Here is a 27,755-nt window from a genome sequence, read left to right as displayed (position 1 = left end):
ATATTGTCAACACAAACGGCTCCAAATCTGCTTCATGGACACCATCCTGTGGTGTCCCCCAGGGCTCCCCCCTATCCCCTATTCTCTTCAACATGTATATGACCTCCCTGAAGCTCCTCAAACTATCCCCCCTTGAAACAACCTACACATATGCAGACGATATCCTTATCCTCCTCGAAACAGATTCAAACCTTACAAACCTCCAAGAGAACATCTCTTCATGCATAACGAGACTTTACACCTGGTCCCTCTCTGTACAGATGAAACTAAATGAATCAAAAACAAAATTACTCTGGCTCGGCCCAAAACTAGCACACCTGCCCACCCTCTTCACTCTACCTACAGGCCCTGCTCTGCACCTTGAATTCTCTAGCAAAGTCCTCGGCATCACCATCAACTCCTCCCTTTCTCTCAATGATCACCTGAACTCCTTGGCAAAATCTTGTTACTTCAGCCTCCACATGCTGAGGAAAGTTAGATCCTATTTTCACCAAAAACATTTCACCGTCCTTGTACAATCCATCATCCTATCCAAACTCGATTATTGTAATGCCATCTACTTGTGCCTAACAAAAAAAAGTCTCCGCAGACTCCAGCTTATCCAGAATACTGCGGCCAAGCTGATTTTTGCTAAACGCAAATCCGATCACGTCTCCCCACTACTTACCAATCTTCACTGGCTCCCAGTACTTTCCAGAATTCATTTCAAATGTTCCTGCCTAGCCTTCAAGATCATTCACGGCATCCTTCCGCCACTAATCCCTCTATCCTTCCTCGCCCAGACGCCTGCCACCACCAGATCAGCCCACAGACATAAACTATCCTTCCCCTCTCTACACGGCATCCTCCATGCAGGTAAACTGGGAAAATCCCTCCTCTCCAAAATCACGGGCCTTTGGAACAATCTCACTGTCCCGCTGCGGAACCTGGGTTCCCTCCAACTATTCCGAAAGCAACTGAAAACCTGGCTTTTCCCTAGCATATAACTTTCACTCATTCTGTTCTACATCCCCTCTTTAATATGCTTTGTAAACCCTTCTCCCCTCTCTTCTTTTTTAAGCTTTGTAAACCGTGTCGAGCTCCACTTCCGTGGAGATGATGCGGTATATAAACTTAAGGCTTAGTTTAGTTTAGTTTAGATTTCATGAAAGTATTTTTTTTTTACATTTCTTTAGCTAATATTGAGGAAATTTTGGGGAAATTAAAAATTCTAAGATTATGTGCTCGACTATTATTTTCCAATATTTCTATCTTCCTTCTCAAATTCAAATTATCTCTAATCATAGTGGATTGTATCTGTTTAACTTCCAAAAGGTCTTTTTCCATTTTTTCCACTTTTGTATTTTATTATAATATCTTTTTTCAAATTTGTGGTGAAAGTCTGTCCCAAAGACATTACTAAATCCCATATTGAATCCAGGGTAACATTAGTGGGTTTAGAAATTGTAAAGATACTTGCTGTCTGTGCTTTATCCTCAGCTGCCCTGGGTCCCTCCTGAATGCTTTGTTCTTCTTGCTCCAACACTGGTTTCTCTGCAGTCAAGCTCTCATTCAGTGCCAAGCTCAAAACACCCTCCCGGGAGAAAGAGTCCACCACTTCAGATAGACTGTCCTCCCGTGGAGAGCTGGCACTCTGCGGCTGTGGGGCGGGGTCCTGGTGTCTGGGCTCAGGGTGGACTCCAGCCCAGGGAAACTCACGGCGGCTTCAATCGTAGCCCGCGGTTCCAGCGGGCGACTCCCGGACACAGTCGGCCCCTGCTGTATACGTCTCAGGAGATCTTCAATAGTTGCCTGCGATGGGTTTCCTAAGCGCCGCGAGGCTCCAGCAGTGCTTTTTCCCCTCCTCTTCAGCATCTCCGTGGTTATAGGTAAGATAAAGAAAATGAATTCCTGAGAGCGTCTTCTCACTCTCAGTTGCTCGCGGCCATCTTGGATCTCATCTTGTAATCGGTTTTTGTAGAGATACTAAAGCAATTCTAGCCTTTTTACCCATCCAAATAAATTTTGTTAGAATACAATGGTTTGTTATTAGATAATATGCACATCCAGGGAGGGGGGGAGGGGCAATTCTTATGTTCTCTGATCCCACATTGTATATATCTATTATTTAACAAATTTACCTTCATCTGATCCAACATTGTATATCACTACTATGTAACACATGAATCATTCCTAACTCCACATTGCATGTACCCACTACGTAACCTAATCTCATCCAATTGTAACCCGCCTGAAACGCCACCTGGCAAGGATTTGGCAGGATATAAGACTACATATAACATAACTTTGGAAGTCTTGCCCTAGGCTGCAGTGGCATTGGTTTTTTCAGATTTTTATTCCCTTCTGCTCATACATGGTCTTGAGGAAACAGGATAAAAAGCAGTTTTCATGATCTGCAAGTCAATGCGATAAATAAAAAAAATGTCATGCCTTACCCCAGCTTCAGACACAAACTGATCTGCATATTGCCATTTCAGAGGTTCATCGGCAGAGCTGTGGGTTACAGAAGAGTTTATAATTCGGATTCATTAATAACAGTTGTCAGTATATAATCAAAACAATCTAGCAATTAGATTTGGCAACATAATTTGACTTTGAGTCCCTAAAACAGACAATAAAAAGAGACATATTATATTGGGACTCATCACTGTGGCCTCATTTATTACATATAAAGAAATAGGTTAAGGTTAGGATGGCAGCCCTCATGACTTTCTAGTGTAATCATTTTTCCCAACAGATGATGCTATTAAACACAAACCGCCCGATGGTCAAAACAATTTAAAGGGCCAAGAGAGGCTCCAGACTGTTTAAATCCCATGTCTAGGGCTACCACGAATAGTCAGTGCACCTAAATGAATTGTACCACTGAATATCTGCACATAGGGCCCAAAAAATTGGTGCCAACTAGAACGGCACTTAGCATGATTCTATAAAAAGGTACGTACACCCATTTAGGCAAGGAAAAAGCAGGCCTAAATATCTGTACCTAACTTGTGTGTGCATCAGCCATATTCTATAACAGCGTGCATAAATTTTAGGAACATCCATGATTCATCCAGTCTCCTCCCCTGGCCACGCCCTCTTTTCAGACCCACGCACTAGAACTGATGCACAGCACTTCATAAAATGTACCTACCAAGTTGTGTACTTCTAAAGGATGCTGATGTTGGCATCGGCATCCTTTAGAGCACAGGTGTCAAACTCAAGGCCCGTGGGGGCAAATCCGGCCGGCCTGGTCGTTTTATGTGGCTCGCAGTCCAATGCCCCAGTTTTACCTTGTGGCCAGCTCCCTCCTCCTCACAGCCATAATGTGAACGGAGTCACATGCAACAGCTCCTCGCATTACAACGTCAGACAGAAGGCTTCCAGGTCAGGTGCAGGACGCATGAGGAGCCATGCATACTATAGCTATGAGGAAGAGGGAGCCGGCCACAAGATGACACCAGGGGCATCGGACCGCAGGCTGCATAAAACTGCCAGGTTGGGGCCGGCCAGGAAGGCACAGCATGGAGGGAGGGAGACAACAAAGTTAGGGGGAATGGTTTTACAGTCAAACCTCGGTTTGCGAGTGTTTTGCAAGACGAGCAAAACACTCGAGCAAACTGTAGCTCACAACCCGAGCATTGGCTCTATTTGCGAGCCCCCACTCGACCCGACCCCGGGAACCGGCAGTATTGCTCCCCCTGAGGCCACTGGTTCTGCTCCCTCCCTTCGCCATTGCCTCCTCCCCCCTCCCCCCTCCCCCCACTGACCAGCCCTGTCCTTACCTGTGCGCCGCTGGTGTTAGAAAGTGTCGGCTTTCTGCTGGGCCGCTGCTGGGACTTGAGATCTCATGAGAATCTCGGAGAGGATGAGATCCAGAAGGCCTCGAGCATGCACAGATGCTCAAGGCCCAGCAGTGGCCCAGCAGAAAACCGACACTTTCTAACACCAGCGGCGCACAGGTAAGGACAGGGCCGGTCAGTGGGTTGAAGGGAGGAGGAGGCAATTGCGAAGGGAGGGAGCAGAACCAGTGGCCTTGGGGGTAGCAATACTACCAGTTCCTGGGGTTGGGTCGGGTGTCGGCTCGGGGGTCTGTTTGGGCGTCAGCTCGAGGGTCAGATGTTGGCTCGGGGGTCGGGTGGAATGAATCATCCGAGTTGCCATTATGGCCTATGGGGAAAGTTGCTTTGCTATACGAGAACTTTGGATTGTGAGTATGCTTCTGGAACGAATTATGCTCGCAAACCAAGGAACCACTGTATTTTCAAGTTAGTGTTTGAATTGTGTCAATTTTGAGCTTTTAATCTGCTTTCTATCTTTTGCACTGCTCAGGAAGAAATACATTTGTTTCTTTTTCTCTGGGGGTTGTACTGCAGGCAGAATCTTGAATTTTAGGGTGTTAAGGAGTGTGTGGCACAGGGGTTGGATCTACAGCCTAGGCACCCTGGGGTTGTGGGTTCAAACCCCGCGCTGCTCCTTGTGACCCTGGGCAAGTCACTCAGTCCTCCATAGCCCCAGGTATGTTAGATAGATTGTGAGCCCACCGGGACAGATAGGGAAAATGCTTGAGTACCTGACTGTAAAATCCGCTTAGATAACCTCGATAGGCGGTATATAAAATCCTAATAAACTTGAAACTATAAAAAAAAATCCTAATAAACTTTTTAAAAAAAAAATATATTAGTACTTTTAGTTCTTGGTCCCATATTTGCATGGGGTTATCTGTGTTCTGGTAGGAATGAATATTGAGAAGCATACAGTGTGTTTTGCGTAGTTTAATTTTGTGGTTAACCATTACTATTATATTGTGTGTGTATATAGAATATGAAAAATGAATGGAAAAAATGGTGTTATAATTAGTATTATTATGGGGGCACGGTCTGGGGTAAAGATTGGGCGGGGTCTGGCCCGCGACAGCCTGTGTTTTGGATTTCGGCCCCCTCAATGTGACTGAGTTGGACACCCCTGCTTTAGAGAATCATGCCTTTTTTTCCCCCCTAATAGACACCTTAACTGTAGGCCAGCATTTCAAAAAGGCCTAAACTTAAGGCATCTGTCTCGCACACAACAGGGATGCTTTAATAACGAAGGCCAATTTAATGCGGGTTTTTTTTCCGAAACTCAATAAAATTTCAAGGAAAAAAAAAAAAAAAAAAATTTAAATAAATAGTGTGAAAAGTTTCCGCCTCCGATAACCAAAGCTGGTATTGTGACATCATAATGCCTCGTTCCACCAATGCCTAAGAACCAACCTCATCAGTGATGTCACGATGACTTGATTGTCCTTTACCTGGCTCACTTCTACTACATTTTCATTTCTAGAGTGGCGCAGTGGTTAAAGCTACAGCCTCAACAACCTGGGGTTATGGGTTCAAACCCATGCTGTTCCTTGATACCCTGGGCAAGTCATTTAATCCCCCCATTGCCCTGGGTACATTAGATAGTGAGCCCACTGGGGCAGACAGGGAAAAATGCTCAAGTAGCTGAATAAATTCATATAAACTATTCTGAGGTCCCCTAAGAGAACAGTACAGAAAATTGAATAAATAAATAAAATAGTAAGAGCCTAGGCACCACACAAGGATATCCTCTGAAAATATACAGGATTTGCAGAACCTCTGTACATTTGTACTCTACATCTCTATTCCTTATCTGGGAAAGGAAAATTTTTAACCGAAACAATTGTCCACCCTGACGGGAGGGGCAAAGCGTGTTTATTGTGATCTACAGTAAGTTGTATTTAAATATTGCAGTACAAGGCTCGCCATTATGAGTAAAAGGCCAATAGACAAACAGTAAAACTGGAAATATTGGGGGAAATATAAATGTCAGGAATCTCACTTACCTTTTGACAGGTATCAAGCCAACGTCTGAAATACAAAGGAAGAATCACATTATACATTACAATAGACATTAGTAGCCCATAGGTAACTCGTGAGTAGAGAATGACACGGTGACAAAATTCATTACCATTCCCGTCCCCGCGGATAACCGCGGGAAACCATCTTCATGTCATTCTTTAAGGAGAGAGGGAAGAATCAGAGTATGAATGGCCACAACCACTGACCCGCAAGCTTTGCTTTGAAGAATGCTGGTGTAGAAGGACTGAGGTTGAAACAGACACTACAGAATGACAGTCTCTGGTATCCAGAGCAGATATTGTGATGTCATAATGCCTCATTCCATCAGTGCCTAAAAGCCAACCACATCAGTGATGTCACAATGGCTTCATTATCCTTGGCTCACCTAAGAATCAGAGTATGAATGGCCACAACCACTGACCCGCAAGCTTGGCTTTGAAGAATGCTGGTGTAGAAGGACCGAGGTTGAAATAGACACTAGAAAATGACATGGGATTATTTCCCACGATTATCCGCGGGGACGGGAACGGTGATGAATTTTGTCACCCTGTCATTCTCTGCTCGTGAGTTCAGTGCCACTCACAATAAAACGAGTTGGGCATACCCAGAATTAACATAAATTACAAACATTAGGGCCCTTTTACTAAGCTGCGGTACTAGCCACTAACGCGTGCTTACCACACATACAAAAGCACTAGTGCAAGGCACACTCAGGTATCCCGCAGTATTTTTTGCGCTACCCGTGTGCAAATTTTTTTTTTTTTTTTTTTTAGTGCTGGGGTGTGTTTGGGGACAGAGAGTGGGCACAGCTGTGCTAATAGGTTAATGCTTGGGCATTGATGCATGATAACCAATTAATGTGTGGTTAGTGCAGGAGACCTTATCGCCTAGTCAATCGGTGTAATTAAGGGCTCACACACTAGTACCCACATGCTTTTTTTTTTTTCTTTATTAAATTTTCAAAATTATTTTCCAAGCTTAAACATCTAAGAACATAAGAACATAAGCAATGCCTCTGCTGGGTCAGACCCGAGGTCCATCATGCCCAGCAGTCCGCTCACGCGGTGGCCCAACAGGTCCAGGACCTGTGTAGTAATCCTCTATTTATACCCTTCTATTCCCTTTTTCAGCAGGAAATTGTCCAATCCTTTCTTAAACCCCAGTATCGTACTCTGCCTTATAACGTCCTCTGGAAGCGCATTCTAGGTGTCCAACACCCGTTGGGTAAAGAAGAACTTCCTGGCATTTGTATTGAATCTGTCCCTTGTTCAGAAAGTGTAATCTAAGACTTAAGATTTTAAACAAAAATCATCAAAATAAGAAAAACACCTTCATTCTCCAAGCGTTTTAGAGAGAGAAAACTAACTAAATGGGAAGGATCTACAAAAACAGATTTTAAAGAGCGGTATCTAATAATACACTTGCAGGGATAACGTAAAAAGAAAACACCCCCTAATTGGGTTACCCCTGGTTTCAAAATTAGAAACTCTCGTCTTCTCTTCTGCGTTTCTCTCGAAACGTCAGGAAAAATCTGTATTTTGAACCCCAGGAAGTCCTTTGATCTATTTTTGAAGAACATAAGAACATAAGAAGTTGCCTCCGCTGAGGCAGACCAGAGGTCCATCTCGCCCAGCGGCCGCTTTCGCGGCGGCCCATCAGGCCCACTGCCTGAACCGTGGTCTCTGACTAATTTTACCATTTACCTCTAATCCTATCCCTATAACCTTACCTCTACTCTTATCTGTACCCCTCAAGCCCTTTGTCCTCCAGGTACCTGTCCAAACCTTCTTTGAAGCCCTGTAGCGTGCTTCTGCTTATCACATCCTCCGGTAGCGCGTTCCATGTATCCACCACCCTCTGGGTGAAAAAGAACTTCCTGGCATTTGTTCTAAACCTTTCCCCTCTCAATTTCACTGAGTGCCCCCTTGTACTTGTGGTTCCCCTTAGTTTGAAAAATCTGTCCCTGTCCACTTTTTCTATGCCCTTCATGATCTTGAAGATTTCTATCATGTCTCCTCTAAGTCGTTGCTTTTCCAGCGAGAAAAGCCCCAGCTTTTTCAGTCTGTCAGTATATGAGAGGTCCCCCATACCCTTTATTAGCTTAGTTGCTCTTCTCTGGACTCTCTCAAGTACCGCCATGTCCTTCTTGAGGTACGGCGACCAGTACTGGACACAGTACTCCACAATTTAAGAACAATTTAAGAATCCAATCTTTGTCTGGGGATAAAGCAACAGTCATCAATAAAGTAGCTGAGACAGCTGTTTCAGTGACGGGTACCCACATGCTAATGGGAAAATTAACGCATGGCCATTATTGTAAACATGGAAAATAACGCTATAAATGGCCTCAACGCGCATGAAACCCACATGCTAGTCATAGCACAGACCACTTTTTAGAGCAGCTTAGTAAAATGACCTCATTAAGACCTAAACATGAGATTCATCATGCAAGAAACTTCTGGAAGAGCCAAGTTTTTAACTTTTTACGAAAGATTTTGTAATTAGTTTCATGACGTATCAACTTTGGCAGCATATTCCACCGTTTTGCCCCCTGGCAAGAAAAAGTTAAAGAAAATTCTGTTTTGTACATTAATCGCAATGGCGAAGGATACTGAAAAGTCAAATAATGTCTAGAAATGATTATTATAGTTTTTGATAGATACATTTAATAAACTATAATCTAAAAGAATGTGAAATTTTAAGGATATTACGATAAGTATCAAAATCCAAGGTAAAAAACAGAGTGTGCCTGGTCTTCAGAAACCCTCTTAATAACCAATAATAAAATTCATGTAAAACAAATCTTGCCAATCACAAGAACATGTGGAAAGTCATGGACTCGGCACAGACCGTGTTTCGGCTACAATGTCTGCATCAGGAATCCTTCATCCTCATCTTACGGCTCCTTTTACTAAGGTGCCCTAACGGATTTTTAGCGCCTCCATAGAGCTTGCGTATTTTTCATTTAGCATGTGGTTTGTGTATGCTAATCTTTAGCGCGCGCTAAAAACGCTAGCGCATCTTGGTAAAAGGAGCCCTTAATGACTATCCTCATCTTAATATGGTAGTGGAAACTGAGAAGGAGGCTTAAGAAGGAGCAAGTTTGATAGTCATCAAGATGAGGGTGAAGGACTCCTGATGCAGTCATTGTAGCCGAAACACGGTCCGTGTCGAGTCCATGACTTTCCACATGTTCTTGTGATTGACAAGATTGCTTTACATGGATTTTACCATTGGTTCTATCAATAAAAAGGGTTTCTGAAGACCAGGCATGCTCTGTTTTTTTCCACTGGGTTTGGCTGTTCTTCGCGCAGAGTTTACTGACTCTCCTGTGTTTGCAACAATTAGCAATACATAGAATATTCTGCATGACTTACGCTTCACCTTGACAGAGACCGTTTTCTTTGAGCTGATAAGATTAATTACTTCCTCGTGAGTACATGAAGAGATGGAATATCCATTTATTCGCACTATCTCATCTCCAATCTGCATGGGGAAAAGAGAGGGCTAAATGGGGTGAACAGAAATGAAGAAGAGCTGCATAGTCTGACAGAATCTCATTATTCCTAGGGCCTTGAAAATAAATTTTAAAAAGGGAAAAAGATAATGCACAAATTTTTTTACCTGAAAATTATTTAGCCTTTTTTTTTTGTGTGTGGGGGGGGAGGGGGGAGTTATCAATATTAAAATGCATTATTTTACTGTTCACCCAGTTATTAGTAACTAGATCTCAATGCAAAAAAATGGACCTGGGCTAAAGTAGCTTATCAAAATTCCAACTGAATCCCCAAATAAACATGGGAAAATAAAAAACGCTTCTAGGAAGTGATACCCCATCCTTTCCTTCTGTTTTACCCTCCCCCTCTTCCCTCATTTATTTTGATTTATACAATGTAATTTACAAATCTTTCCCTCTCCTCTTTTTCCTTCGCTTCGTATCCTTTGTAATCAAGCCTTTGCCCTGACCTTCTTCCCCCTACTTCCATAGAGATTTTATTTTCTCCTATATTTAGATTTAACTTTTATTTTAAAAAATTTTATTTATTTATTTTTTTAAATCTTCTTACTATTGTAAACCGACCAGATACATGTGATGGTCGGTATATCAAAATACTAATAAACTTGAAACTTTAATTAGTGGTAAAATAACACATCTTGATGGTAGTGCACATTGATAACAGTGCCCCTAAGAAAACATGACCCCTAGTAGTTGTTGCACAAGACTACTGCTAGAGAAGCCATTTTAAGGGATTGTGCCAGAAGGGTAGGAGCAACTGGAGATCACTCCTGCCCAGAGATCCCATAGGCCAACAGGGAAATAATGTATGGCCTTAGGGGTGGAGTGGAATGCCTTGTGGGGTGAGGTTGCTTAATTGGGGGTTGGTCTTGTTCCAGGGGCTTTAACTCAGGGAAGGACCTTGTTTGGTGGGTCTGGATCGAGGGGATCTTGTTCAGGAGGGGGGTGTCAGGATAGGGGAATTAACTCTGGGGATCACAGCTGGGTTAAGGCGCCATTTATACTATGTCTCACAATTAAGTTCATTAATTTGCCACCATGTGTTCACATTGGCAGCACTGTACAAACAGCTTGGTAAGGTTTCATAACCTTGGTGTATCAGTGTTTTATAGCTGTGTTTGTGTCGACATGTGGCGGTGTCTTGAGGAGTGGCATTCATTATTGTTGCATGTTTTTGTGTGCCCGTCGTGAGAATGTCAGAGCTTGAACTAGAGCAACAAACAAATATTAAATTTCTTGTTAAACTTGACAAGAGTGGAAGTGAAATCAGGGACGTTAGTCTAAATTTATGGGGATAATGCCATGAAGAAAACAGCAGTGTACAAATGGATTAAATGGGTTTTTTTTGAGGGGACAGAAAGCATCACTTTTAGGCATTTAGGCAGAAAAAATAAGGAATACGAGTACAGAATGTCAGGTGCAACTCTGGGTAAGAGCGAACAAGAAAAGGACCTGGGTGTACTGATAGATAGGACCCTGAAACCGTCAGCACAATGTGTGGCAGCGGCAAAGAAAGCAAATAGGATGTTGGGCATGATAAAGAATGGAATCACGAGTAGATCGGAGAGGGTCATAATGCCGCTTTATAGAGCAATGGTCAGACCCCAAAGCACTCTCACCAGCCGGGAGCCTCGTGGAGCAGAGAGGCGAGTGAGAGAGTCAGCAGCGGCGGCGGAGGAAGTCAGCGGCGGCGGCGGAGGAGAGAGCGGAAAGCGAGAGTTAGCTCTGCCCACCCCACAGCGTCATCGGCCCGACTCCCCCTTAAAAGGGAGGGGAGCCATGGCGCAAGGCCCAAAGCACTCTCACCAGCCGGGAGCCTCGTGGAGCAGAGAGGCGAGTGAGGGAGTCAGCAGCGGATGAGTGTCAATGACGTGCATTCTATACCGCATTTGCTAATGCTCAGCACTGCTAGTTGACACTCTCTTCTCATGGCTGCAGCATAACACATAAGCACAACTCCAACAGCACATGTGGTATAGAGTACGCGTCACTGACACTCATCCTTATGCCTATTACACCTTATACAACCTAAGTGAGGACGAAACATGGCCCACATCAGGTAGTTTTAAGGACTTCTTAAGACTGAATTACAGATTTTGCCCTTATGCTTATTTGGACTCAGGTTTTCAGATTATCCAATGAATCTGCATAAGATCTTTGCATAATGCAAAGGTAGCATGCATGCAAATCTCATGCACATTCGTTAGGAATATCCTCAAAATTAGACCTGTTTTTCAGCCCTCAAGGACTGAGCTTTTACACCCTGGTCTTACGGAAAATATCATACCACATCTTGACCAAAATGACTGCAAGATGGAATAGTAATTAATGCTCTTAATTTTTCTTCTAGATAAACATTTCAAAAGTACAGTATTGCTAAAGAAAGCCATATTAAAAGGAAATACAGCAGTTGATTCATAGGGTAGATTCAGCGATTAAAATAAATGTCATGTATGCCAGGGGGGCTCAATGTCGGTCCTCAAGGTCCGCAACCCAGTCGGGTTTTCAGGATTTCCTCAGTTAATATGCATGAAATCTTTTTTGCATGCACTGTGCAAACAGGTCTCAAGGACCAACACTGAACAACCCTGATGTTTCATAATCAGTTTCTATTCTATTTGCACTGTACTCCACAGTAAATCACTTCAGTGTTAATTGTTGGGAGGCTGTGTTTCAGAAGAACAAGAGAGGTGACTCAAATTAATGCGCAAAAAGGCCCAGGGCTCTCTGTTCAAACTGAGCGGAGAAATATGAGCAGAATTCATAACAATAAATGCTTCAGGCTAAGTGCCTGAACACGAGAAACATCCGAAACCAGCTAGAAAACTTCAGAAAGATGTTAGGATGATATGGACTGAGATAAAGAACAAGCCCGAAACTGATGTTATGACAAAAAGATCTTTATGCTTGTTCTCGCAGGATTCCCCCAACTTGAAAACGTGTAGAGATTTAGTTAAATAATGGAAGTGGATGAAATTTCAGATGCTGTTGGCTTTATCATGCCTGTCAGCTCTCTTTCTGCATATGGAATTTTAAAGTGTTCAGTACTAGCTAGGACCTACCTTAAACCTATCGCAAACTGTGTGCCACAGCTCACTAGTGCGCCCTCCTGAAATTTCAGGTGTGCCGTGGCACACTGGGGAGGAGGAGAAGCACCAGCGAGAGGCACAGCCTGTAGGCAGTCAGACAGCGCCGGCTCCTCTCCAGACCCTCTTTCCTGCTGGCATCCCCTACTGGCGTCTCAGGGCTCATCTGAAGGGTCTTCACGCATGCGCAGATGTCGATGTGATGATAATAATAATAATAACAGTTTATATACCGCAGAACCGTGAAGTTCTATGCGGTTTACAATGATTAGATTTAATGAGCCTCAATTTATCACCCGGATGCTAATACCGTATAACACTTCTCGGCTTCTCCGTTCGACTTCCCATAACCTTCTTTCCATTTCTTCCCTGAAAATCATAGGCACCAGAAGACATGACATGTTCTCGGTTATGGCCCCTCAACTGTGGAATTTTTTACCACAGTATATCAGAGAAGAAAAAGACTTATCATCGTTTAAAAAAAAATTTTTAAACTCACCTTTTTAAAGACGTATTCAATCTTTTACCTTCCATCCAATAATATGACGTCTCAAGTTTTAAATCAAATTTACCCTTCCTTTTGTTCTTCGCATCACTGTTTTTCTTCTTCTCTTATCACAGAATTGTAACTTTTCCCCCCTTTTCCTCACGACTCATGTAAGTTTTACCCAATAACTTTGAAGTTATTTTGTTCGTCAGCACTCCCTGTTTGTCTGTTTTGATTTATTCAATTGTACATCGCTTAGTAAATTAAATAAGCGATCCATTAAATATCAATAAAAACTTGAAACTTGAAAACTTACAGATTGAGTGAATAAACAATGTTACAGATTGAATGAATAAACAAAGTACAGATTTAGCGACAGGTGGTTCTTGCGCTCAGTTATTAAGGACTAAGATTGAATAGGTTGGTTTCCTAAGTATTTCAGGAATAGATGTGTTTTCAGACGTTTCCTGAATTCTCCATAGGTAGTAATTGTTCAAGGTCTTTACCCCATAATGCTGCTTGATGTGCGAGAAGATGTTGATGATGACTTTTAAATTTACATCCTCTAACCGGTGGAGAAACGAAGTTCAGGTGTGAGCTTTAGTGTGCCGCAGCTCGAGAAAGTTTGTGGGGACACTGCCTTAAATCAATCCTTAACATCATATGCAGACTGTCGCTCTATCTGCCAACAACCACCTACTCATTAAATTTAAGTTATACTCATTACAAAATGACAGGCCCAGTGCCGAATTTACCTATAAACCTAACTAAGCTCTATCAGCTACAGCTAGAGGGCCTCACAAAAGTTCAGAATTTAGATAATATTTTAAGCATAAATTTTCCGTTTTCAGGCCTACGATGAGCAGAACCAACCAAAGAAAGGAGGGAAAGCCTTGCACAATATAAGAGTTCACAGAAAAAGGCAAGAAGGATGTCAATTCCAGTCACGCAAGAACAGAAAAAGTAACTTGTTCAAACTGTTTTATGTTTCATCCATTTTATCGTTATTTGTTTATTATGTATGATTTATATGTATTTGGATACACATTTTTGCTGCTCTGTTTCAGAGGCTTCACTCATATACCCCTGAGGAAGGCTGCTCAAGCCGAAACATGGACTGTGTTGGGGTCCAGTACAAAAAGGATGAAAGGACTTAGGCTTATTATATATTTTCTGTACATGTTATATAAGTCACATCATTTCAATAAATTGGTTACCCTTGAGGTTGGTTGAACATGTCCTTTCCCCACTCCTATTTTTATCTACGACACACAGCTGGCGCCATTTTTCTACACACAGGCCGATTTAGGCGCCGTTTTACAGAATCCGGGTCGCAGTGAAAAATTTCCCTCTGAAGGCATTTTATCTTCAATGTGCTATGAAAACAACTGGTTTCATTACAAATAGGTATATAAAAATATTTCCAACAGCTGAAAGGTCAAGCGTTTCCTTACCTGAAGGCCAACATTGTCTGCTTGCCCTCCTTTCAAGATCTGAGAAATATAAAGGCCGCAATTAAATTCCAGACCTCCTCGTACACTTAATCCGAGCCCTTCAGGATGTAATCGATCCAGCCTTACTTCCTTTAGCTTTCTGCAGACACAAAATTTTGTGCTAGTGTTATCTGATATCGACATTAAAAAAAACAGTTTAAAATAGTACGATTACATCAAGCCTCCAGGAAGAAATTGGCAAATAAGGAACAGTGGCTACCATCCTAAACCGAGTGAAATGATATGGTCACTATGTTAGTCCACTCCTCAAGATAATATGTAGAAATAAAAACAAATGTATTAAAATAGCCCAATGTTGTTTATGACGTTGTCTATGTAATATACACCATCAATCCACAACGGCATATAATAAACTTCAAAGTGCCTAATTTCTAAGCAATCTTTTTTTCAGATAGTACATTTCTAAGTACCTCTATGGTCTTCAGTTCCAGCCAACCACCAGCCAAATTATTTGAAGGCTTGTTTCTCTTTCTGGCTTTTATTCATCATCAGACCTTAGTTTTTTTTTAAAGTGCTTGTGCTCTATATTCTATGTTTTGTGCAAATCGATAAAAACTTTTCTTATACAACTTTTGTACTTAGCTTTAGCTATTTCTTCATTCTTTTTTTAAACCTCGGGCAGGACCTTAAGGTTCAACCAGTTTTGCCCGAAGGCTTTTTCAAGAACGAGTTCCCCCCTTTTGTTTTGCTCCACAGCATCCCGATGTGTGTTCTTCTATGTCAGGATGCTGTGGAGCAAAACAAGAAGGGGGGAACTCATTCTTGAAAAAGCCTTCGGGCGAAACTGGTTAAGCCCTAACCTTTTTTGTCTTTCCTCATATGAGAGGCGTTCCATCCCCTTTATCATCTTAGTCGCTCTTTTTTACAACCTTTTCTAGCACCACTATATGGTGACATAGAATGAGAAAAGGCGAGCAACATAAGAACATAAGAACATAAGCAGTGCCTCTGCTGGGTCAGACCAGAAGTCCATCATGCCCAGCAGTCCACTTACGCGGTGGCCCAACAGGTCCAGGACCTGTATAGTAATACTCTATCTATACCCTTCTACCCTTCTATCCTGCTCCTGATTGGTGAGGCTCGACTTTAGTGCAGGAAGAGGCGGTTGGAGCATACCGCGAGTGATTTCCTTCACTTGCTGGTGCTCCGGCTGCCCTCTCCTGTCTCCTCCCGCTAAAAACAGTATTCGCATTTTTTCAGCATTCGCGGGGTTTCCCGGAACGGAACCCCCGTGAATATCGGGGGGAGTACTGTATTCCCACTGTGAATTGCAATATAATTTATGCCTTAATGTGTTGGCTTGAAACTATGCATAGCAAAAATAATCTTGAGATCTTTTCCTCATTTAAATGGCATCCTCTTAAGAGAGTGTTCACTATTCAGCATTCATTTAGTACATAAGCATTGCCATACTGGGACAGATCGAAGGTCCATCAAGCCCAGTATCCTGTCTCCAAAAGTGGCCAAACCAGGTCCCAAGTAGTAAAGCGGTTTCATTTTTCACTGGTCTGCTCTGGCATGCTTCTAATGATGTCAGAATCACCTGGATCAATGATGGCCAATGTGCATACTCTGTAGTATTTTCCACATGCTGTTCCCAATTCAATGTTGTTACCACTGTAATGATGTACGCCAGTTTTTGCCAGCATGGCATAATATTCAATCTCCGATTTTCTTAGTGCTGCACAGTTGTTACAAGGATGACCAACTTGGCTTTGCCCTGTCGGATCATTTTCAAAGTCTGTTCGTAGCCCAGCACATATTTTCCACTTTTCATAACCAGCTGGAGCCTAGAATTAATAGACTCTAGCGACTTTTTCCCTACAGCACTCTAACATGGCCATGGACAGAAGCAATAGAAGGAAGAAAAGAGAAGAAGTGAAAGGTGGAAAAGAGATGTGAACAGTAAGGAAGAGGAAAAGAAAGGACAGGTGAGAGGATGCGAGCATGGAGGGGAAAAGAGAAAACAGAAAAGAAGAGGGATCTTCAGTTATCAATGTAAGAATCAAAACTGAGGACAGTAAGGGCTGCAATAGCCTGCCAGCAGAGATGGTGGAGGTCACCGCTGTAACAGATCTCGGACATACTTAGAATAGATAAGAAAGGCAGTAGTGGGAAATGGGTAGCAAAACATGAGGGAGGAGGGAACTGGTGTTGGGTTACATATAGCAACTGGAATGTGTGTATCTTACTAATTTTCTGTGAATATTACAACTGAAACCATAAAAATACATTCAGCTTTAAGTATTGATTACTGGTTTGGGGTTGTTTTTTTTCAAGATGGCGGCAGGTTAGGCTGTGAGTTGAGGCCTACCGCCTTTTTTTGTTTATTTATAGTTTTATTTGCTTTATTTTCTGTTATTTTTGCATCCTTATTTTTTATTTTAACATTTTATTTTATTTTTTCTAATTCTTTTAATTGCCTTTAATCGTAACACCTGCTATTGGCCGTTAACGGCTGCATTCTATGACCTACTCACCACTGTGGTTCACGTCAGGCCATTCCCTTCATGTTGATGAGGTCTGCGGTGGGAGAGACGAGGGCGGCAAGAAAAAGGGGCGGCGGCAGGAGATCTCCGCTTATCTGTGCTGTTGGCCTTGTCATCGGATCCTCCCCTGCACGTCGGGTAGGGCCTGCTTCAACGGCGGCCCACTGCCCTGTTCTAGTGCTGGAGCCTCTGATGTCGGGAGATCCCTGTGGACTTGTGTTGCATTCCAGAGGATTGGCCTTGATGGAAGCAGATAGATGGGTGTGTGTCCCCGAGACTTCTCCTCTGTCGGCAACACCGGACTTCGTCGTCGGCTCGACTCCTCCTTCTGCTGATGGTGGTTTGACAGCGAGGGATATTCTGGGGTCTGCCTTCTCCCTTTGGCCTGCTTGCTGTGCTGGGTGGACTCGGTGTGCTTGTCTGTTGTGTCATCATACCCCCGATTGCCTTTCATGGAACTGAGCTGAAATGAACTATTTTTTTTTTTTTTTTTAATTTCGATTACACTCTGCTTTCTTTCTTATTTCATTTTTCTCTTCTTCTTTTCTGCGATTTTAATACTGTTTTATTCTTCTATTCTCCTACCATTTACTGTTTAGACCACTAAGCATAGATTGTGATCCGGTCTGGGACAGACAGGGAATATCTACGCGCTGTGGTATGGTTCAACCAGTCTTCAACGCTAACAATTTTCCTTGATGTATTTTTGTTGTGTACCGTCTTGAACCGAAAGGCATTTGTGCGGTATATAAATAAAACTTACCCCCACTTTTACTAAGGTGCGTTATGCTAAACGCTAACACGTGCATGTTATCCTATGGACGCGTTAGCGCATACGTTGATTTAGCGTGCGCTAAACATGCACTTATTAAAAGAGGGCCTTATGTTATGTTATGTTTAAGCACCACTGCTTAAATTTATAAGGCCACTCTGCAACTAATTTTGATCACAGAAATATTGTATATTTGTCAATATACTGACAAGATTGATAATATTCAATAATTCTAAGACAGTGGTCTCCAACTCAAACCCTTTGCAGAGCCACATTTTGGATTTGGAGGTACTTGGAGGGCCTCAGAAAAAAATAGTTAGTTAATCTCTTATTAAAGAAATGACCATTTTGCATGAGGTAAAACTCTTTATAGTTTATAAATCTTTCCTTTTGGCTAAAGTTTATAGCTAAAGAGACATATGATCAAGAAACTTTTATTTTACTTTTGTGATTATGATAAACATACCAAGGGCCTCAAAATAGTACCTGGTGGGCCGCACGCTTGAGACCACTGTTCTAAGATGTAATATCATTTTATACCATCCTGGTTTTGCACTGTACATGTTACAAGAAAAAAATTGCCCTAGGTACATTAGATAGATTTTGGGCCCCCTGGGACAGACAGGGAAAAATGCTTGAGTATCTAAATAAATTCATGTAAACCGTTCGGAGCTCCCCTGGGAGAACGGTATAGAAAACTGAATAAATAAACAAGGAAAGAACTAGGAACATATACAGTACTCCCCTGATATTTGCGGGGGTTCTGCGAATACAGTTTTCCGTGAGGGAGACTGGAGAGGGCAGCGGGAGAGGCAGGAGAGAGCAGCCGGAGCACCGGCGAGTGAAGGAAAGCACTCGCTGTATGCTCCGACTGCTTCTTCCTGCACTAAAGTTGGTCTTTACCAATCAGGAGCTGTGTGTCAAAGCAGCTCCTGATTGGTAAGGCCTGACTTTAGTGGAGGAAGAGGCGGTGCTCCGGCTGCTCTCTCCTGCCTCTCCAACTGTCCTCTCGTGGTGGGCAGTTTGCGGTCAGAAAATACCATGAATGACCGGGGGAACACTGTATAACTACTAGAAAAGATACTATCAAGGTATAATCTTTGTCTGCCATGCAATGTTTCCCCCATTAAGTGTGTAAATACAATGCAGTGACTGCCATGCTATATTTTACCATGATGTGTTATGTATGTAAACTTGTAACCCATTTTGAGCTCTCCTGGGAAGACGGGATATAAACGCAAATATATAAATAAATATGTGCATAATGTAAAGTGCAATTTATTACCACACCACACTTTTACCTTGATCTCTTTGGGGTTAGCTGGTCATATTCCACCTGATGCTTCAACGGTATTAGAGGGCGGATGGCATCAAACAAGGGTAAACGAACTGGTTCATTGACAACTAGCTTCAGGTCCCCAACGAACACTGGAAGGTTCATTGACCTTTCAAAAGATTTGAAGCAAATAACGTTAAGTTAAAACAACACTCTGCAGGTTACTTTTTCATTGACTATACACTTCTCCCTTCGTATTCGCGGTGGATGTGTTCTGGCAATAGGCGTGAATATGAAAAAAAATGTGAATAACTTTTTTTATGTTATTTGCGGGTTTGGGAAAATGACATCATTTTTAATATTGAAACCGCGAATAACGTTATCAACTGTTATTCGTAATTTTTTTAAATTAAGCTGCCACTATTACTACTATAGAAATTCTCAAATTTTTATTACTGTATACAACACCTATACAGTCATACAGCGATTTCAGGGCAGCCAAGCAGCGATTTCAGGGCAGCCAACCAACGATTTCATGCATGCTGGGAAGAAGCCTTTCTCTCTAAGGATGCTGGGAAGCAGCGTTTTTCTCAGTGCACATTGGGAAACATGAAAGCAGCGAATTTGTAGGAGAAAGCATGGAAGCAGCGATTTTCAGAGTTACAGTACAGTAATGGTAAGTGATAAACTTTTCTATCGGTACTGTACAGTAAAAGGAAAAAACTTTAGTGATGATTTTTTTGGGGGGGGGGCCGCGTTAGCGGCCAAAAAACCGCGAATATGGAGGAAGAAGTGTAATGAGTTACAGTAGTGGGATCTTTACAGGCTCCAATGCCTTTTCTCTCTGGAGATGAAACTCATGTGTGGATCTGAAAGCTGATGTCTAACATCTTTGAAAGTTTTTCGCTTGTCCAATGGAAGATATTGTAAGCTACAAAGAATTCAACTTTCAAGAGCAACAGTACAGCTGCAGAGTAGACTGCTGCATGGCACATCTATTACATTATGATGGCCTTTATGTCTGAGGATATTCCTAACTAGCTGACTACCCAACATTTTCCTGGATATTTATTTATCCCAAAATGTCAAACCCGCCACAAGTCCCCCCCCCCTACATGTCCCTCTCTATGGGGCTGAACTTGGAGTTAAACAGCGACGGGACTGTCAGTATTCATCTCAGCGAGCCCGAAAACGATGGGGTAGATACTAATATCTATCTTTTTCAAAAAAAATTTTCCCAGATAATAAGTAATATGTATACCAAGTTTGGTTGAAATCTGTCCATGCGTTTCAGAGTTATGCTGGTACATAAATACACACAGATACATCTGATTTTATATACATATCTAGAACAGGGGTAGGGAACTCCGGTCCTAGAGAGCCTTATTCCATTTGGGTTTTCAGGATTTCCCCAATGAATACGCATGAGATCTATTTGCATGCACTGCTTTCAATGCATATTCATTGGGGAAATCCTGAAAACCCGATTGGAATAAGGCTCTCGAGGACCGGAGTTCCCTACCCCTGATCTAGAAGATAGTTGCCAAACATTTGGGAAACTATGCAAGAGTAGACCCTTGGTTATAACTATGAATGTTTCTTGGAAAATTGACATATCTTCTTGTAAAGCCACACACACCAAAAAAAAAAAAACCCTGTAAAAAAAACAAACAGAAAAGAAATGGCATACTACATTTTTATATGACTTTGGTCCTAAATGTCTGACTAACCTCTGACCAAACCTTGCAAAACAACAGAAAAGTAGAATAATGAGGCTCTCTCTTTCAGCTTTGATGGTACCACCTGTAACAACTTCAGAATATATATAATGATTATGTCAGATAATGGAATATGTCTCATGCTAAGGAATTTCCAGAGATACGATGGCAGTAAGTACAGACCAAAAGCAAACCCTGTATTTCAATGTACCTCAGAGAGAAAGTAAATCAAAAGCTTTACTCCTAGGCCTAAGGCCCGGCCTCCTGAGAGAGTTCCTAGGAAGATCATGGGGGTCAATGGCAGCAAAAAAATAAAGCATGTGACATCTACCACCCCCTTCAGAAAGCAGAGTTCATCCTGAACCATAAATTCTAGCTGAAAAAAGAAAACCCATATGAATCTAAAGGAGCCTTCATTCTGAAACATCTGCGTTTTTCTGGCTGTAGAGAAGAATGTGGCGGGGTATTTTTGAAAGAACATCCTTGTCAGAATTAAGATGTCCTGCTCCTAACATCCAAAAACAAACCCACGTCCATCTCACAGCCATTTTCAAACAGGAAAAACATTGGGATTTCCTGTTCAAAAATACGTTCGAGGAGGACCTCATTATACTGAAAACTTCCAACATGAACAGCCATTTTACAAAATGAAACATCCAAAATATGACCGCCATAAGAGCAGGCACAAAATGGCCACACAGATGCCCCAGCAGAGGGGCAGCCTAGTGGTCAGTGAGTGGACTACAAATCCCACTTTAATTCATTTTTATGCTACTGTGAGCCTTCCAGGAACAGATTAAAAAAAAACAAAACCAACTACTATAGCTAAAAGGTACACCACTACAATAGCCATCACATTTGCTGGTGTCTTATAAATTCAGGTACAGTAGGTATTCCTATGTTCCAGAAATAAAAGAATTAAGGTAGGAGTTACACCTGGGCCCCATTGTTCAAAGTCCTCTGCTCTGACCACTAGGGCTACTCCTTATATTTGCTTGCTGCTCTATTAGGAATGGCCATAATACCTGAAACTGCCCAGTGTCACTTTCACTTCTTGGAGGAGGGGGTCAGCTACCACTAGGAGATGAAGGAGGGGTCATGCCCTCATCCATCCAGTGGTCAGCTGCTCAATCGGGGCACCTTTTTTGTACTCTTTTTATGATTGGAACAGGTTTACATAAAAATATCCTTCTTTTATTGCCTTGGATGTTTCTTCTCGTTCCATTCTCGTTGACAGATATCCAAATGTTGGCCCCACCCTAGTCTCACCCCAAACATGCCTACAACAAGCTCCCTTGCTATTTGGATGAACTGCAGTGAAAAAACATCTAAATTCTGCCTTTCCAAAATAGTGATTTAGACTTTTTTGGAAGATGGACTTTTATTGGTCAGTTGGAGATATCCGCCCTGCTTCAAAAACGAGCGTCATACTGTATCAGGATCTGCGTAGACCATCTGACATGTCTTTAAAATTTAGCACGGATAGGTCACTGAACCAAAACGTATTTAGAGAGGACACACAAATGGACAGAGATACATATACACATGGTGAACTCGTAAGGTTAATTTGAAACAATTTTTATTAAGCGACAGCAAACAAACAACAAAAAATACAGAGCATTCACAAAAAGAGCAATATACTGAGCAACCCCCCCCAACAATCTCTCTAACCCCAGAACCCAGTAAATACTTCCCCCCACTCAAGGAAGAAAACCTTCAACAGAGAATCCAAAGAAACAAATGGTATGAGAGGGTGGTACTCTTAACCCCCCCCCCCCGATGCAAAACCAAAACAAGTTCTCCAGCAGTAACTCCCCCCTCTCCCAAGCAACCCTGGACCCCAGACAGCATATACTATCACAACAGATGATACCTCGTTCCCCCAGCCCTCACCCCCAACCACAAAGAAGAAAGAAGGAGAAGAGTAAAAAGGAGAAAGAGAAAGTAGAAGATGAAGAGGAAAAGAGAACCCCCCCCCCCCACAAAACACCAAAATAGGAAAGGGGAAAACCTGCACACCCGCACCTCCGGCACCACAGTGTAGCGCCTCCCAATATCATCAATTTAAAAGGAATTCAAAATGGCACTGCGAGCTCGAGGAGACAAGGATTGAACATAAGGATCCCAAACAGTAAGAAAATGTATTTTACGTTTAGCACCAAGACGAGCCTCCCTAACCAAGCCTAATAAGATGGTGGATCAATCCAAGCCATAAAGATCACTCTCTTTCTCAGGGCTCCAACCTTCTGAATAAACTGACGGTGACACCATTGTGGAAGCCGAAAGGCTTCATATTTATCTAGCGGAAATCCTGCCGCTGACAGCGGCACTGGATGAGCAAAGAGGATTTCCACATCCAGTAAGAGCCGTCTCCAAAAAGACTTTAGAACAGCCCCAAAAAGCATGAAAGAAGGAATGTGGCTGTAACCTGCATAAGAGAGTTGACTGCGCGTAAGATAGCCTCGATGGATAACCCGAAATTGACATTCATGGAGCTCTGCGCTCACAGAGATGTTAGGAATTCTACGAATCAGAGCAACGAGATCCAATGAATCCGCAGGGAGGCCCAAATCCCGTAACCAGCGATCATGTAACGCATCCCGGTCTTCAGGAGCACCTAAATGTTCTAGATCTTTATACAATCCTGAAATTGTAAACCCTAATCCTAAGTCTACTAGATTACTGCAACATCCTCTACCTCCCCTGCCCTGCTACAATAACTAAACAACTACAAACAATTCAAAATACAGCTCTGAGACTCATCTACTCATTGAGAAAACACGACCATATTACAGAAGCATACATCAACTCACATCGGCTACCAATCCAAGAAAGAATACTGTTTAAATTCTACTGTATGTTATTTAAAGCCTTAAACGGAGACAGCCCAACCTACCTGAACAACCGCCTCATCCAAACCACCTCAATCAGACATAGAAAAACACACACCCCTCGATCAAAGAAGTAAAACGGAAAAAACTATACGATGGCCTCCTGGCCACTCAAGCAGCTAAACTACCGTAGATAACCAAATCTCCAGTCTACTGATAAAGACGCCAGACTACAAGACGTTCAGAAAAGAAATAAAAACTATACTCGTCAAGAAATTCCTGAAACAGCCCTAACTTCAAACTTACCGTCTTTCCCCCCTCCCTCTTCCCGCCACACAGAAACTACCGTATTTTCACGCAAATAACACGCACCCGTATAAAACGCGCACACGTGTATAGCGCGCAGAAATCACGATGATAAGCACAAAAACTTTGGTATAACGCGCTCACGATTACACCGCGCATGCTGCCCGACTCTCCGTTCACCCCCTGACTTCCGTGCACTGCCCCGCCTCTCCGTGCGCTGTCCCGACTCTCCGTTCACCCCCCCCTGACTTCCGTGCACTGCCCCGCCTCTCCGTGCGCTGTCCCGACTCTCCGTTCACCCCCCCCCTGACTTCCGTGCACTGCCCTGACTTTCCGTGCGCTGTCCCGACTCTCCGTTCACCCCCCCCTGACTTCCGTGCACTGCCCCGCCTCTCCGTGCGCTGTCCCGACTCTCCGTTCACCCCCCCCTGACTTCCGTGCACTGCCCCGCCTCTCCGTGCGCTGTCCCGACTCTCCGTTCACCCCCTCTGACTTCCATGCACTGCCCTGACTTTCCGTGCGCTGTCCCGACTCTCCCTTCCCCCCCCCTGACTTCCGTGCACTGCCCTGACTTTCCGTGCGCTGTCCCGACTCTCCGTTCACCCCCCTGACTTCCGTGCACTGCCCCGCCTCTCCGTGCGCTGTCCCGACTCTCCGTTCACCCCCCCCCCCGACGTCCGATTCATCTCCCCCCCCCCCCGGCAGGACCATTCGCACCCCCACCCCGAAGGACCGCCGACTCCCCGACAATATCGGGCCAGGAGGGAGCCCAAACCCTCCTGGCCAGGGCGACCCCCTACCCCCACCTCGCACTACATTACGGGCAGGAGGGATCCCAGGCCCTCCTGCCCTCGACGCAAACCCCCCTCCCCCCCAACGACCGCCCCCCCAGCCGACCCGCGACCCCCCTGGCGACCCCCACGACGCCCCCACCCCCCTTCCCCGTACCTTTGGTAGTTGGGCCAGAAGGGAGCCCAAACCCTCCTGGCCACGGCGACCCCCTAACCCCACCCCGCACTACATTACGGGCAGGAGGGATCCCAGGCCCTCCTGCCCTCGACGCAAACCCCCCTCCCCCCCAACGACCGCCCCCCCCAAGAACCTCCGACCGCCACCCCCAGCCGACCCGCGACCCCCCTGGCGACCCCCACGACCCCCCACCCCCCTTCCCCGTACCTTTGGTAGTTGGCCGGACAGACGGGAGCCAAACCCGCCTGTCCGGCAGGCAGCCAACGAAGGAATGAGGCCGGATTGGCCCATCCGTCCTAAAGCTCCGCCTACTGGTGGGGCCTAAGGCGCGTGGGCCAATCAGAATAGGCCCTGGAGCCTTAGGTCCCACCTGGGGGCGCGGCCTGAGGCACATGGGCCCAACCCGACCATGTGCCTCAGGCCGCGCCCCCAGGTGGGACCTAAGGCTCCAGGGCCTATTCTGATTGGCCCACGCGCCTTAGGCCCCACCAGTAGGCGGAGCTTTAGGACGGATGGGCCAATCCGGCCTCATTCCTTCGTTGGCTGCTTGCCGGACAGGCGGGTTTGGCTCCCGTCTGTCCGGCCAACTTCCAAAGGTACGGGGAAGGGGGGTGGGGGGGTCGTGGGGGTCTGCCAGGGGGGTCGCGGTTCGGCTGGGGGGGCGGTCGGAGGTGCTCGGGGGGGGACGGTCGTTGGGGGGGAGGGGGGTTTGCGTCGAGGGCAGGAGGGCCTGGGATCCCTCCTGCCCGTAATGTAGTGCGGGGTGGGGTTAGGGGGTCGCCGTGGCCAGGAGGGTTTGGGCTCCCTTCTGGCCCGATATTGTCGGGAAGTCGGCGGTCCTTCGGGGTGGGGGTGCGAGTGGTCCTGCCGGGGGGGGGGGATGTATCGGACGTCGGGGAGTCGGCCGGGCAAGAGGGCTTGGGCTCCCTCTTGCTCCGATCGTGGATGCGGGTGCGGGTGGGAGCGCGTGCGAGTGGTCGTTCGGGGTGGGGGTGCGAGTGGTCCTGCTGGGGGGGTGAATCGGGCGTCGGGCGGGGTGGGAACTATGTTTTAAAACTTTCGTATATCGCGCTCACGCATATAACGCGCGAGGGGTATGCGCGGTAGGTAAAAACGCGTATAACGCGCGCGTTATATGCGTGAAAATACGGTACATAACCTACTCTTTACCTCTCCAGAAAGGACAAATGTTCATCCGTTGTAACCCTCCGTTTTTTATCTCTTTTGTAATCCGCCTTGAACCGCAAAGTAATGGCGGAATAGAAATCTCTAATGTAATGTAATGTAAGTAAGGCTCAATAATAATAATAACTTTATATTTCTATACCGCCATAATCTTACGACTTCTAGGCGGTTCACAATAAAGAGAGCTGTACAATCAGCGAATTACAATCTTAACAATCAGCGAACTACAATATAGTAGGGGCTGGATGGCCAGCGAATTACAGAATATAAAACAGAGAAGAAGATACTGAACAGACAGAGAATACAGAGCACAATTGGAGAGGGAGTGTAGAATCAGCATGAAGAGTAATAGTTTTTGAAGGAGGGAGTATTTTGACTAGAAATTAATCTATTGAACCCCGATCCTAGCATTGATATCAAAAGCAAGACCCGCAGGATATAGGGTGAACTTGTAAGGTTAAAAAAAGTGAGCAGTGGCATAGTAAATGGGGGGGGGGGGGGCGCGCGGGGCAGTCTGCCCTGGCACCATCTTGGTGGGGGCGCTGCCACCCGTACTCTTTTCTGCCCCCTCTCCTGCTCCATCCCTGCCCCCCACTACCGCACACGTGCACCCCTTCCCCCCTATCTCTTTAACGTTCACAGCTCAAGCAGCAGTCTCAACCTGCTGTGCGCGCCAGGGTCGGCTCTTTCTCCGACATCATTTCCTGGACCCGCACCTAGGAAGTGACATCAGAGGAAGAGCCGATGCTGGCACAAGCAGCAGGTTGGGGGTTGCTGCTTGCGCCGGAAATGTTAAAAGAGGTACGAGGGAAGGGAAAATGTGCATGTACAGCAGAAGGGGGTGGCAGAGAAGAGGATGAGGGCGGGGTTCCACCGCCCCGGGCGCTTCTCACCCTCGCTACGCCCCTGCAAGTGAGCAATGACATTGGATTTCAAAGTAGTCGCACCTGTGGGTGACGTACTTTAAAATGGTGGCAGGTCAAAAGCGCATCGGACATTGGCACGCTGACATCTGCGCGCAGGATGAATTTTCGCTGCCGGTTCCACCGCTTTTATGCCTTACTGTTAGCATTCTGTGTGAGGGTGGGAGGGGGACCCACCCCACTACACCGAAAATTCCCGATAGCAAGAGAACAGAAGTTTTCAGGGAGGTTCCCCCCTCCATACCCCCGCCTCCATGGGAGCGTGAGCAGTTCCTACCCCACCACTCTCAGAACGCTAATGGTAAGGCATGAAAGCGGCGGAACCGGCTGTGCGTACGCATCCTCTGCGCAGATGTCGGCACACCAAATGTCTTTAAAATAGGAGAAAGACACTTTTGGCCAGGGAGATGTTGCGACATCACAGCAGCAACGGCAATCTAAATAATGCAATATTTTAAAAAGGAATCAAACTACAACAAAGTACCAATTGACAGGCAAGAGACTTTATATGTGCTTTAATTTTGTCTGGTTGAGCACAAGGCCATAAATTAACCAGCAGCAATTCATTATGGTTTCACAGACAGCGAGCAAGAGAGGGTGGGGGATGGGGGTGGGGATTTATGAATTGGGAAACAATTAGACGGCACAAGATGAAACTCAATCACACGTGCTATGGCTTCCCACAAAGGCCATATGGAAACTTTGGTGCTTCTACATTTCACTCTATTGAGGTGCTATTAAAACACGATCAGAAGCAATAGCTGCCAGAAGAGTTCTTCCCAAGTAACGTGGAAAAACAGCACCACTACTGATCTCTCGAGATCAGACTACACAAAAGA

At 44.6% G+C, this 27,755-nt stretch overlaps 1 protein-coding gene and 1 pseudogene across 8 annotated transcripts in view; both read right to left on the bottom strand.

Moving 5' to 3' along the window:
- Positions 1 to 27,755, bottom strand: part of USH1C (USH1 protein network component harmonin) — a 154,956-nt gene that overhangs the window by 103,851 nt on the left and 23,350 nt on the right. For all 8 annotated transcript variants that reach the window (XM_033928390.1, XM_033928393.1, XM_033928396.1 and 5 more), the window contains exons 3-7: positions 19,010 to 19,153; positions 14,388 to 14,526; positions 9,221 to 9,329; positions 5,828 to 5,852; positions 2,436 to 2,493 (exon numbers count right to left, since the gene is read on the bottom strand). In XM_033928390.1, the coding sequence (XP_033784281.1) occupies positions 2,436 to 2,493; positions 5,828 to 5,852; positions 9,221 to 9,329; positions 14,388 to 14,526; positions 19,010 to 19,153 (475 nt within the window). The remainder of the gene's footprint in view (positions 1 to 2,435; positions 2,494 to 5,827; positions 5,853 to 9,220; positions 9,330 to 14,387; positions 14,527 to 19,009; positions 19,154 to 27,755) is intronic.
- Positions 15,806 to 17,390, bottom strand: LOC117352331 (annotated as a pseudogene).

This window comes from Geotrypetes seraphini, chromosome 19, assembly GCF_902459505.1.
Source record: "Geotrypetes seraphini chromosome 19, aGeoSer1.1, whole genome shotgun sequence".
Lineage (NCBI taxonomy): Eukaryota > Metazoa > Chordata > Amphibia > Gymnophiona > Dermophiidae > Geotrypetes > Geotrypetes seraphini.
The sequence above is the reverse complement of the archived record's forward strand: the minus strand, read 5'-3'. Positions and strand labels throughout refer to the sequence as shown.